General features: G+C 39.9%; 1 protein-coding gene and 2 long non-coding RNA genes across 3 annotated transcripts; 1 reads left to right on the forward strand and 2 right to left on the reverse strand.

Annotated features, from left to right (window-relative positions):
• Positions 1-3,271: 3,271 nt before the first annotated feature.
• On the reverse strand, positions 3,272-4,456 carry LOC116192328. Its single transcript, XR_004154049.1, has 2 exons — positions 3,868-4,456; positions 3,272-3,723 (listed from the first exon to the last, which is right to left on the reverse strand). It is a non-coding gene; the product is annotated as an uncharacterized LOC116192328 (long non-coding RNA).
• A 2,706-nt stretch (positions 4,457-7,162) lies between these two features.
• LOC116188038 (zinc finger A20 and AN1 domain-containing stress-associated protein 1-like) lies at positions 7,163-9,709 on the reverse strand. Its single transcript, XM_031517148.1, has 2 exons — positions 9,486-9,709; positions 7,163-8,236 (listed from the first exon to the last, which is right to left on the reverse strand). The coding sequence occupies exon 2, from the start codon at positions 8,231-8,233 to the stop codon at positions 7,712-7,714; it is 522 nt and encodes a 173-aa protein (XP_031373008.1). The 5' UTR covers positions 8,234-8,236; positions 9,486-9,709; the 3' UTR covers positions 7,163-7,711.
• A 2,906-nt stretch (positions 9,710-12,615) lies between these two features.
• On the forward strand, positions 12,616-13,077 carry LOC116192852. Its single transcript, XR_004154153.1, has 3 exons — positions 12,616-12,687; positions 12,765-12,895; positions 13,009-13,077. It is a non-coding gene; the product is annotated as an uncharacterized LOC116192852 (long non-coding RNA).
• The last annotated feature ends 350 nt before the right edge of the window (positions 13,078-13,427 follow it).

Genomic DNA, 13,427 nt, shown 5'->3' on the forward strand with positions numbered 1-13,427 from the left:
ATGTCTAAGTATATATATATATATTACATTTGCTTGCGTCGAAGTTTAAGGTCTATATCTCTGGACCGAGAGCATGCTAGCCCTCCTTGGCATTGCCATTATATTATATAATATGCTAGCTTTTGCCTTTTGCTAATCATTTTGTAGCATTATATAGTGTATTGTTTCATTGTCCTCTCATTGGGATATCGGAGACTTCAAACTTGTTCTGTACAAATTGGTTTAGAATTTGCTGAGGTTCTTCAATGCGTGCAGCTCCATTTCTCGTCTCGGAATAGTAACCGTGGAAACAAGATATATCTTGTTACAGTGTATATCATAGTTGTATATGTATGTCTTATGCCACAATGTATGCATAGGGACGACTGATTAACAACTTGCGTTTGGTCGGGAACATGCATTGTAGTACTTCCCATTCTCTGACCAGTCTGAGCTCATATATCTCCTTTCATGGTTCTCGAAAAGAGACATGACAGGCTTCAAGTTTTATCTTATATATTACTTGGAATTAATATTTATTAAATCAATTCAAAAGTTGTGAAATTTGTGGTTTTGGTTGCAAGTAGAGAATCCATGTTAATCAAATTAAACCCATGAGTATTTGGCCCAAAAAAGAAACCCTATGATACGATGGTGTAGCTAAAAAACCACCTTCTTTTCTCTTTAAGTTACTAATAAAATAATCACGTGTATTTACCAAAAAAATAATCGCGTATCTTGTAAGTGTAAATTATGTAATTTGATACACTATTTCGCATAATTTTTAAGTAAATGTTAGTTATTTTATAAGTACAAAAAACATATAATTTTATTTTTCAAATGATAGTACATTTTGAAGCATCTTTTGATTTTTCTTTCAGGTTTCAAAGTATTTTATCTATTAAATTTTATATTCAATTTAAAACTTATGATTAATAATTAAAAATTTATATGTACAAATGAATATAAAATGTTATAAAATATTCTTGAAAGTAGGCCTTTCATAAGTACTAGTAAAGATTTTGTGTATATAGTGTTTGAGAGTTATTTCTCTTATTAATTAAAACAGGGATGTTAAATAATACTTCGAAAGAAAAGGAGTGAAAAGAAAATAGAATGACATTCTAAAAATGTTTTTATTTGTGAAACCTAATTAAATTATTGTAGTTTCTAATTAATAGTCATTATACAAATATCGACTAATTTATTAAGTAAAAATATCAAATAAATATTTTTGAAATTTATCCTTTTTTTAGTGCTTTTATTATTGTTTTTGTTATATATGTCCATTTTAACGTCATAATATATCATTTTATATAAAGTTTATTCTAATTTGTTAAAGATATATATATTTGCTTCTTAACATAGTAAAATGTTTTCAATGATTAATTTCATGTTCTGTACAATAATTACTATATATATGGGGAATATTACTTCACTAATAAGCACTATGTAACAGACTTGCAGAAAACTATTTGAATCACCAGAAGCATGATGATTTCTTTTTCTTTTTTTTTGGGATAAGTGTTTGACTATTTCCATTAATCAAAAAATATATGCAACAAATACAACGGTCATCCATAATACAAAACCATTGCACTCACTGTCTAAAACCTAACCCAAGAGCAAGATTAGATTTAGCGGTCTTACTCTGTATACAAAAAATCACACAAACCCTCTCCTTTACAGCATTTAAAATTTTTCCTACTAAGTGACCCACAGAAGTAACATATATTTTAAAAATTCTAGCATTTCTATCTTGCCAAATTACGTACACATAGGAAGCCCAAAGCAACTTCAATATAATGATGTCCAGCCTCCTCCCCTTTAGGGTGATCAGCCAAATCGATTCTGATTCTTAGTCACCTACTTGTCTTGGTGACTCCAATTCTGCACAGAACACTCATCCAAATGTTTTTAGTTATAGCGCAAGAGAAAAGGAGATCATCCCTGGTCTTTTCGGTCATTCCACAATATTCACACTCTTAGTTATAGCATGATGATTACACGTGCTTTCTCTGCATTCTTATTGAGCACTCGACAAAAAGGTACATTGATACTTCGGTCGACTTATAAACCAAGATATTCGAAGTTCATTTCTGATCACATTAAGAATTCACGTACGAAAAAATTAAATACTCATAAATAAAGCCCGGAACAAATTAGCGTTGAGCGAATGGCTGGGATTTGTTTCAGCAGGCAATTGGACCCCATAATTTGGCAAACGGGGCCCATGATCAGACATATTAGTCTGAGGCTCCATCAAGCCCAGATTGAAGACGATAAGAGCAATGTATATAACGATATAGTAAATAAAGGTCTTAATCAAATAATAAATAATCATTAAAATTAGTTGTTTCAAGTGGTTTAATACTTATTCTTTTTAAACAAAATTTTGAATTCAAATTCGAATCCTGTGAGTGGAAAATATCCACTCTACAAGAGTTTTACTCTTAATCTAGATTAGTTGGATTGAACTTCATATATAATAGCGCATTAATTAAATAGTAAATAATCATCCATGCACTAATTCCACTACAATTTCTCTCTTTATCACGGAAAATCACTACTTTTTATCCTTTTCATCTGCATTTTTTTATTAAATCTTGACTCTTCTAATTATATTGTTAGTTTTTTTTGCTAATAATTTTCTTGTTATCTTAACAAGGCATCTTAATAATGCAAAGCATAAAAAAATTTTAAACGTACATGTATCACTGTGCATAGCGCGAGAATGAACCATAATCTATGATGACTGAGGTACCAACTACTGTTTTATATATAGTCAACAGGGGACGTACAGGACATACTGCAATCATCCGATTTATCTTTATACGAAGAAAATTGATTCCCCTAGGTCCATGTAAATATGAATGCCGTGATTTATGGGAGAGAATCTCGTTTCTGATATCACTAAGCTAGTTTTGTTTTACGATTGAAATGTCCGTACCCTTCTTGATAAGAATTGTGTATCTTTGAATTGGAAATGTCGGAAGCTCAACATATCAAACTTTGATTCGACAATTGAACCATGGGTCTGCATATATGATATTGGCGGAATGCTCTTCTCTATAGACTTCGCATCCATTCTCTCTTTCGGAGCTTAAAAATGCATGACTGGGTTGGAGACACAACATGGAATAAGGTAAGGAGATAAATAATTGGATACAAGAGCGCACATGTAGCTCATCATCTCAAAGAGATCAAGCATTTGGTTGATCAATAGTATATAAAACTTTGGCAGACAATCTATGCTGACATCAAACTAGAAGAGTTTCATATGTCTCGACCATTTAATGATGTAATTAACGATTTATTTTAAATATAGAAGACATCATCTCATGAGATGTAGGTGGTGAGGCAGGGAGGTTTAACAAATATACAAGGTTATCAAGAGCTTCTACGGCATTCTCGTGGCCCGGCACGTGCCCCTCCAAATTGTTCTCTCCCCTCACTGGCCCCGTATAAAGAAAAGAATGACCCTAAAGAAGCCAAGAAACCATAGCAATTGACGAGGACCCTACTGATCATTGTTACCGGCGATAGAATAGCTCCAATAGTCCAACCTGTCCACCTTCACCACTGGGTTGTCCTTCGCTATGTCCTCCTGCCCTGCCACCTTGAAGCCGAACATGTTGTCGTAGCTCTCTAGGTACCAGTACACCCTGCAGAATGTTGCCTCGCACTTGAACTTGAACCCAATCAGTCCCACTTCGTGTTTCATCCCGACATCGACCTCTTCAGCTATATGTTGTTTTGTTAAAAGCATCGCCGGAATAAAAAATGACCAAACAACGAGTTCTTCATTGCAAAGAAAGCACAAAAAATCCCATCGTACATGGAGAAGAAAATCAATTTAATCAGCCAAGATTAAAAAGAAAAAAGAACCATCTGTTTCCAGTAGAGGTTGCACCAACTCATAGGAGATCAGAGGGTAGCTTTTGCAGCTCTACATTCAAGGCATGGAAACTGGAACCTACATTTTTGTCAGCTTGACATGAAGTGGGCGCCTCTAATTTTAAAACTTTCCTCTTCCTCCCCTTCTTTGTGGGCTAAGGTGAAGCCGGTGCTGAGTTGGAATCACAAGCTTTGCGAAAGTGATTGAGGATTCCCCTATACATGTGAGCTACACCTTTATCATGGTCCTTACATATCTTTTACAACATTCTCCTCTCTGATTAGCAGTATATCTTCGCCAAATATTCCAACCTCTCTCTTAGTTGACCTTCCATATGCTGAAACTGCCACTTTAATTTCTTGAGCTTCACTATTCTCAAGTTTTTGCGCCACTAACTGTATTGACTTTTTCGCCTTTCAACTTTCTCAAGTTCTTATTGGAGCTGAGCAACCCACATTTATTGATGTTGTGAATAAGTGAAAACTTGTCATTCATGGTGTAAAAGAGCTGAGAATATGTCTTTATCATTTCTTAGCTTCAACTAACAGTATTTGCAAGAGATGCAATGGTTTCCCAAGATTAGATGCCATTCCCTATTTCAAAGAAATTGAAAGGCAGCCATTTTTGAGAGCTGGGGAGAAAGAATGGACGAACCCTGCACACTCAATCAGTACACATCACCTTTTGCACCTCTTTCCAATTCGAATCTTCTTCTCCCCGACACACTAGCAAAATCAAAAGCAAGAATTTCATTCCACCATGAGCAGGAAGCGTCTCGCCAAGTCAAACCCTAGCCTCGACTCGGAGGACTCGAATGGATGCTAGGTGCAAGTCGGTCTAATGGGAGCCCTACATCGCATCTCCAATTCATATAGAGAACATGTTGTTTGCTGGGAAGAGGGTGCGCCTCCATCTCGTACTACAAGAAACGGACTCGCCCCACCCAAGTCCTGGTAAGAAGGATGGATGAAAATTCCCACCAAAACAACAGAGTCCAACTGCAACTGCTGCAGCAAGAGTGGTACTCGACATCTCAGACGCAATCTACAGGTCATGGATTTCAACTTAAACTCTGCCTCCTCCATCCAAGCTAAAGCCAAAGCCATTTTGCTTGTTGCCTTCCTTGCTTCTCAACTTAGTTGGTTGGTGATGCTCTCTTAGTGATAGACGCTGTTGCGAATCCCGGGAACTCTTCTTGGAAGATTAGGAATATTATTTTGGATAATAGGCTTGCTTTAAATAGCTTTGTGGACTAGATATGTACCTGAAACCTAGAGTTAGTGCCCTTCACTCCCATGATCTTAGTCACTTTGGTCTAAGATCAAATTTTGTAAAAATGAAACGAATTGAAGGGGGAAAGATCGACAAATTGTATAAATTAGGAACTTCATCTTGTTGTATGAACAATCACCAATATTCTCTTATAGCCTCTAAAACAAAGTACAATTACCAACGACTATTGTTATCTATGATCCTTCTTGTCTTTGATCTCTTCCATGCTTTCTAATGATGATATGATATTTATTTTTTTATGAATAATGATGATATGATCTTAACTAACATTATTTATAGCAAGCTTGAGATCATTGTGCAGGAAACAAAACAATTAGGCTAATTAAATGGAGGCGAGATAACGTGATGTTTAATTAGACCTTTCTAAGCTATCCATATAAACTTTTCTTATCATTCTTAGCGAAGATCCATGCATTTTAGAGTAGTTTCTAGATAAAAGAAATGTGTATCAGTTATCAGCTTGTATAGCTCATTATCTAGAAAATTTCACTTACGTAGATACATAATATTGATCCATGATCATAGGTGATATATATATATACCCACAATGCGTCCAAATTAATATGTAAACAAGATTTACATGCACCGACGATCTTGTACCAGTGAATATCGCATGACAACCCAATACACTTCATGCTTGCATGCTAATTGTATTTTATCTTTTTTTCTTTTTTCGGTTAAAATGATAATTGCATTTTAGTTCAATTCCTTTGCAATTTAACATTTAGCATTTTAGCATCCAATGGAGAAAATTTGAATACTTAGAACTAAAGCCCAAAACCAATTTGCATTGAGCAAACGGTCGGCTTCGTTTTAGCATGTAATAGGACCCCGTATTTGGGCAAACAGGGCCCATGATCTGATAGGCTCTCTCAAGCCAAAATTTCCAATTGGTAGGTTTCAGGGGAGATGGGAGCTTCTTTTATTTTTATTTTTTTGGGTAAGTATTTGATTTAGAGGTAAGCACGATAAGATTTTTCTTCTCCTTAATCTTAATTAAGATTTAAAGGCTAAAAATATCGAATCAAGATAGATCAATCATTATCTATCACATGCCTTCATTTCCGATTTGATCTAGTATTTCCTATTTGATCAAATCCTTAATGTCTAGAGATTGTTTCTGTGAACGAATCGGAGTTGTTTCTGTGAAAGAATTGGAGGACCCCCTGACTTAGCGTCAACCGTTCCTATTGCAATTATCGTTCGATGTCTTATGTCATGAGAAATATGGGGTTGAAAAGGAGATGTGGTTATGCCCTAATGCGATGTATCTGCTACCCTAGTGAGCATTTTTTCCAAATCGAGAAAATTAAAAAGATATAATGTCGTAGAATGTCTCTTTACTGGCCACTTTATTCATTATCATGTAATGACTGAAGGACCCATCATTTTATTCCAAGAAAATTGATCACACTGGTTTAATATAAAATATGTGTCGAGGTGTAGTGTAGCGGGTAGGAGCCCCTTTCCGATTCCACTCAAAGAGTGTCGTTTCTAAATATCACTAAGGGGACTAGGGAGGGGAGCTGCATCCCCGCCCTGATATTACCGATCTCTTGTAGAATTGTTGCATGTTTTTCGAATTTGCGTTTGCATTTTATAGCAAAGTTCTTATATCGAAGTTCTCGTGTTCATCGCTCCCTCAAAGATCTTGCCCCTCTTTAACTCTGAAATCTCGCTCCATTCCTGCTAGTTACTAAGATAAATTTATTCACACGTCTAGAGTTGAGTTTAAACAACGCACTGAAAATCCTTCTGGAGATCCCGTATGGTCGGAATTATGTGCATCTTTGAGTCGGGAATGTCGAAAGCTTCGATTCGATAATTGAACAGGAGGTCCTCGCACATATGATCTCATCTTCTTCATGGATAGAAGATATACTTAAAACATCATGCGACTGTTTTTGGAGACGCAGCAACAATATTGATACAAGAAAGGCACGTATCTCATCATCCTAGTTCCTAGAGCAGCATCAATTGACAGCAGAGACGAATCCAATTGAAGCGGTGCTATTTTATAATCATAGAGGTCAACCGTTTGGTAGATCGATCGATCAATAAAAAAAAATCGAGTTGACAAATTCATGCTGACATCGACTTTTTCATATGTATCCCGACAGTTCAATAATACAACAGCATGAAAGAAAACATTGCACGGTATGCAACTGTAATCTTCTCATAGAAGGGAGTCGGGAAGTAACATATGTATGAAAGGTTTCAGAAAACACTTGCGACATTCTCACGGCGTCGCACCAGGCACTCCACGCCTGTCAGAGCTCAGAGCTTCAACGATTTGCATCGCAGTCGCAAACTTTCATCCATAAAAGAGGAAGACAAATTGTATTGGAACCACAGCAAAGAGGAACTAAACTCCAACAACAAAGCCAACCGATCCTATCACAAGACCTTTTTATTTAGCCCCTCCAAATTGTTTTCTTCCCCTACCAGCTCCACCCAACCCCACCAAAAGAGATAACACCCTAAAGTAGCTAAGACACCATAGGAATTGAGGGGGGACCCACCAGTGATCGTTACCTGGCATCAGAACCGCTCCACCTTGTCCGCCTTCACCACCGGGTTGGCCTTGGCTATGGCATCCCGCCCGGCCCCCTTGAAGTCAAACGTACAGTTGTGGCTCTCCGGGTACCGGTGCGCCCCGCAGAACGTCTTCCCACACTTGCAGTTGAACCCTGTCAGACCCACCTTCTTGTTGCACCCTCCGCACCGGGTTGGCCCCTTCGGCGGAGGCTGCTCCGCCCCGGAACCCTCAGGGGCCGCGACCTCGACCGCCCCCGCCGCCTTTGCCGCCGAGCAGTCGATGATGGAGGAGGAGATGTCAGCCTTGTCCTTGGGAAAGGATGAGGAGGCGGGCTTGGAGTTGAAGGAGCTCTTGACGGCGGCCTTGGCGGTGGCGTCACGCTCCTCCTTGAGGCAGCAGTCCTTGTAGCACTTGGAGCAGAGATTCATGGTGGTCGGGTTGCCCCAGAACCCGCAGTTGTTCGCGCACAGCTTCGGGTCGGAGAAGGGCACGCTTGTCGATCCTTCGTTTTGCTCGGAAGCCATGTTCTGAAGCAATCGAAAATCAACCAGAAAACTCAAAGACGTGAGCAGAAAATCGACCAGTGTAAACTCCCTGATTCTATGATGTCTCTCATGCACAAGGATTGTCCTGGTCGGGTTCTTATATAGCTGGAAGAGCCGACTCGGAAGGAAAGTGGGAGAACAACATAATTCCGTGATTGACCGGGACCTCTTTTGACATATTTGCCCCCGGCAGGTTTGGTGGGCCCTACTAAACTCTCCCAACTAATAGGGCCAGAACAGTCAATTCAGGGGGCGCGGGGGCTTACTCGCCGTGGCGGAAACCGCGTGCAATTAAAGGATGTTTCCAAATTAATCAGATTCTGCTTTTACTATTAATCAATCCATAATAATAATAATAATAATTCGTCTTGCAAAATTAGGAATCCTCGCCAACTCTCCCGTTTAGATGAATAACATATCGGTATCGCTCCATATCCCGTTATATATATCCACAACCACACGCGACATATTAACACGATGCCATGAGAAGATGCCCTTTCCATAAGTGGCTGAAGCATAAGATTAGAACTCCCATAAATATCAGTGACCGTATAATCGGGGTGTATACGACTCCGAAAAAACCGAAGCACGTTCAGTATGGCTATCGACATGGCTATCAGGTAAGCCAACGCGAATGAACCTACGCTGATTATTATTTAAGAAAAAAATCCCTACACAAGCTACCTTCTGAGCTTTTATCGAGCCTTCCTAAACCAATCAGTGGACTCATTCTTTTTTTATATTAAAAAGAAAAAAGAAAAATGTTAACATTTTATTTGCGGGGGTAATTCCGTGATTTCATAAAACCCCCGGATTTTATTCTTGCAAAAATATAAAAGTGTAAATTTTTTTTTGGCCAAAAATAATATCACTTCCAAATATTTTAATATTCCATTATTTTGGCCGTCATGCAATTTGCAGCCAGAAATTTCAGAAGATTGACTAGGAAAATAGGAGACAAAATTCAGGAAAATCATCACAAGCAGGAATTTCTAATTACGATCGTCACAATCTCTTCCAGCTATTTTCCTCTCTCCGATTCCGTCTCCAGCTGACGACGACGGCGACGATCCTCACGAGAAACAAAGACCGGAGAAAGAAATTCCACGACATGGTATTCGATCGGATATCGGCAATTTAACCGGAAACGTCAACCCTAGCGAAAACTCAACCGGTTCTGGAGAAAAGGTAAAAGGAGAAAACCAAAAGGTCGGCGAGATTTGTTCCTCACCTGATCTTTTCTCCGGAGGTCTGCTTCCTCTGTAGGCTGCTGAATCAATCCGCTGATCGGATGAGAGAGCGAAATCGACTGCGTCTCGGCTCGATGGGACCTGTCGATTGAGGATTTTTTTTGGGAACGGGAAAGTGTGGGAAAGGGCAAGGGGGAGAAAAGGAGAATCGGGACGAAGATATAGAAAGAGAAGGGCGCGCCTGATTTTTGACGATGGATGAATGATGATTATATTCATTTTATTAATTAATTTTTTAGGGGTAGAAAAATCAGAGGCCACCACCCCCAGTTTCATTTCATTTCCCAGGGGCCCCCGCCTCTCCATACGATCCCCTGTGTTGCGTCTCACAGTGTTCCTGTGGAACTGCAGTGGTAACCGTCCGATCAGATTGGTATTCTGACGTGGCGGGAGGGTTAGTGGATCTGACGGCTGTTACTGGGCCAATGAGTGGGGATTGCAGTAGGGGATGTGAATAATGAGACGTTGCTTTCGGGAAAGCGGGACATACTGCGCCCTCGCCTGCCTTTTTTTATCTATCGTCTCTTCATAAACACGTCTCCTTCACGAGCCTGAACTAAGATGGGGGATTCATTATGCGCCCGGAGCACGTAAAATGGGGGGAATAAAGGCAGGCGGGACCCACAGTGGTCAGGCTAGCCGTGTGCAGGTTGCGGTGCTCCCGGTGCATGGAAATACTGTTTTCGCATGCCTCGGAACCCAGTCCGTATTTCCGGGTCGCACCAGGAAAAATGCTACAGCTACACATGACTGCGCAAATGGCCCCGTTTGGATAGTGAGTTAAAATCACCATGATTTTAACTTTAACTTTAACTTTAACTCTACATTACACAACAAAATACACATTTAAAAAGTCAAACTGGTGAGCCCCATATCTTATACAAACACACAATCTCATTATACACAATTATCTACTACATACATTCATTTTATTTTTTACCGACTTCATCTTGTTTCCGCTTGCCATATTGCATCTGCAATACGGTTACGTAATGCATCCATTTCCCTGCTTCTCATGTTTACGTCAACCCGATCTCCAATTAGATGAGGAGGATTTCGGAATTCATCGTAATATTGCCATGCATTTCCATGCTCTGCGAATAATCTGTCGTGATAATTATTAAGGCGAATGAAATTATGCAATACGAAGCATGCAAGAGTAATTTGTCCTTGGCAAACCGGGCCATAATTTGGCATTGACCGCAGTATGGCAAATCTGCTCTTCAGCACCCCAAAACACCGCTCGATAACATTACGAACGGATGCGTGCCGCTGATTGAATAACTCTTGCTCCGTCGTTGGTGGTGTGTCGTCATTAAAGTCACTGCGGTGGTACCTCTGCCCTTTGTAAGGAGCCATATAACCGGGAATATTGGGGTATCCAGCATCAACTACATAATATTGTTCTGCAATATTATAAATATAGATTTAATATATAAGATTTGTAAAATGTAATTATGGAAATACATACGCGATTGACAAGAAAACATGCGATATGAGTAAGAACTTACCACCATATGGAGCGAGGAATGTCTGCAATGTTGAGGCATCGGACAAAATTCTCGAGTCGTGAGCCGAACCCTCCCATCCAGTCACGACATGTGTGAACATCATGTCATGCGAACAAGCGGCGAGAACATTTTGCGTAATCTCGTTATTTCGATCGCGATACGCACCTCTCACCGATGAAGGAACAGTAGCCGACACGTGTGTTCCATCGATTGCTCCAATGCAATTCTACGAGAATAATGGAAAGAATACGAATTACAAATTAATTGGAAAACTTAACTGCCAAATTAATATCTCAGATGTATGAAAAATACCTTAAAGAATGGGTACCATTTTCGGCATCTCTGAATTTCAGGCTGCACGTCAACGTTCCTCCGTCTTATGTACGTTGGTGACAATGAATGAATTCCTCTAACTATTACCTTGATGAGCCGTGACACCGTCTCCTTAGAATGCAGAAAGCGTTCGGCAACCACAGACAATCGCGTACTATGTGCAACAACCATTAAGAACATGCCGACCATTTCCTCGACGGTTGTACCTTTCCTGGTATTTCTGATTCCACAGTTTGTCCTTAGCGTATCGCACAAGTTATGAAATACGTGAGGGTTCATCCTGAAATTCTCGAAACACCTTGTGTCATTGGCAAGAACTTCCTCTATGTAATGTCTACCTTGTAGCGTTGAGGTTAGGGCCGGCAATATTTGATACGACACGATTACACGACACGGAGTTAAACGGGTTTGGGTTGGGTATTTTTGATATTCGGGTTAAACGGGTCCAACCCGTTTAGACACGATTAATAAACGTGTTTTAGCGGGTTGAACCCGTGTAACCCGATTATACACGATTAAACCTATTTATTTAACCGTGTTTAATCGTGTTACTATAATCGTGTAACCCATTAACCCGTTTATCTAACTGAATTTACAAAAATATCCTTAGGTTAACCCTAATTTCGAAATTTCCATAGGCAGTAGCCGCAGTACCCGATTTCAACTTTCAGTCTTTCACACGCCCCCCTTCATCCTTCATCTTCACAATCACAAGTCGAAGTCGATTTCCCTCTTTCTTGTAGATCCAGCCTCCACTTGAGTCAAGAACGACTTCGATCGTCTTCACAGTCCAGTCAAAGATCTCTCGTCTTCGTTGCCTTTTGGCCGGAGGAGAACCTCACTGGAAGTATCCTTCCCCTTCCGTCGCCGGAGCTTCGATTGGATCTCGATCGGACACGGTTTCCGCTCTGATCCTCTCCGTCACGTTCCTCATCATCAACATACTCCTCTTCGCGTCCACCTTCTAGTATCAGGTATGCTTGCTGATTATCGTCACTGATTCGCGTCCACCTTCTAGTATCAGGTATAAATTTATTTTTTATTTTTTATTTTTTATGTTCTGCTGGGGAACATGACTTGCCAAGATTTGGATTCCCCTGTTGTCTGTACAAAATGTATAGAAAGAATATGACTATTTGAAGAGTGATTCTGTATTCGGAAAAGCATGTGTTATCGGAACTTACAGTCTGTAGTCGTTGCTTGATTTGATTTGCTTGGTCCACAGAGATCGTTGTCCGACAAGTCTCTGAGGTCAAACACGGGAGAAATGATGGCGCACAACAAAGTTCTAGGACTCAGCACTTGCTTTGGAGCCAGCAGATGATTATGACACTCAGAGGTGCCACTCTTGTCTATATTCTCGTCTCGTTTTCTCTGTAGGTCATTTCTGCTGCTGATCCTGCAAGATTTTCTCAGTGAAATGTCTGCAGTTATGCCATCAGACCTCCCAGAAAGTGGGAAATCCAATTATCCTCCTCTCGGTCTCGGGACTTCCTTCGCTTTTAAGTTTGAGGACCTTAAAGGTCGCATTCACAGGGTAAATAGTGGTAAGTGGGTTGTTATTGAGTGGTATGAAGATTTGCACGGTGGGAAGCTCTTAGAGAACTATGTGGTTCAACACAAAATAGATTGATTTGGTTGTGGTTGCTTACTTTACCAGGCACGGAGCATTTGGAAGAACTTTTGTCCGCTGTCGTGCAAAGGGTTGGGGCCGGTGATGATCAGCGACCACATCTCTTGGTGAAATTGGATTTTGGGCAGTCGTTTCCTTTGTTCTCATGGCTTAAAGGCTGGAATTTGTGTGCGTCAATATCCGTTTTAAATCCTCGAATTTCTTTTTGGTAGTATGAAGATGAAGAAGGGGACAAAGTTTTGTTGGCCACCGATGGCGACCTTGTGGCTGCTGTAAGCTATGCAAGATCAATGGGAATGAAGGTACGATCCTGGCCACCAGCTGTGTACTTTAATTTTTACCCCTTATGCGGCAAGATCTTTCAGGTGATTGGTTATATTGTTCAAATTGTAAAATAATACACATTATTTTTCTGGTTCGTATAGTTATCAATTTTAAGTGCCCAC

The sequence above is a fragment of the Punica granatum genome, chromosome 1 (assembly GCF_007655135.1).
Source record: "Punica granatum isolate Tunisia-2019 chromosome 1, ASM765513v2, whole genome shotgun sequence".
Taxonomy (NCBI): domain Eukaryota; kingdom Viridiplantae; phylum Streptophyta; class Magnoliopsida; order Myrtales; family Lythraceae; genus Punica; species Punica granatum.

Coding starts and splice junctions, on each gene's coding strand:
- LOC116188038 (XM_031517148.1), bottom strand. CDS start 8,233: ATGGCTTCCGAGCAAAACGAAGGATCGACAAGCGTGCCCTTCTCCGAC.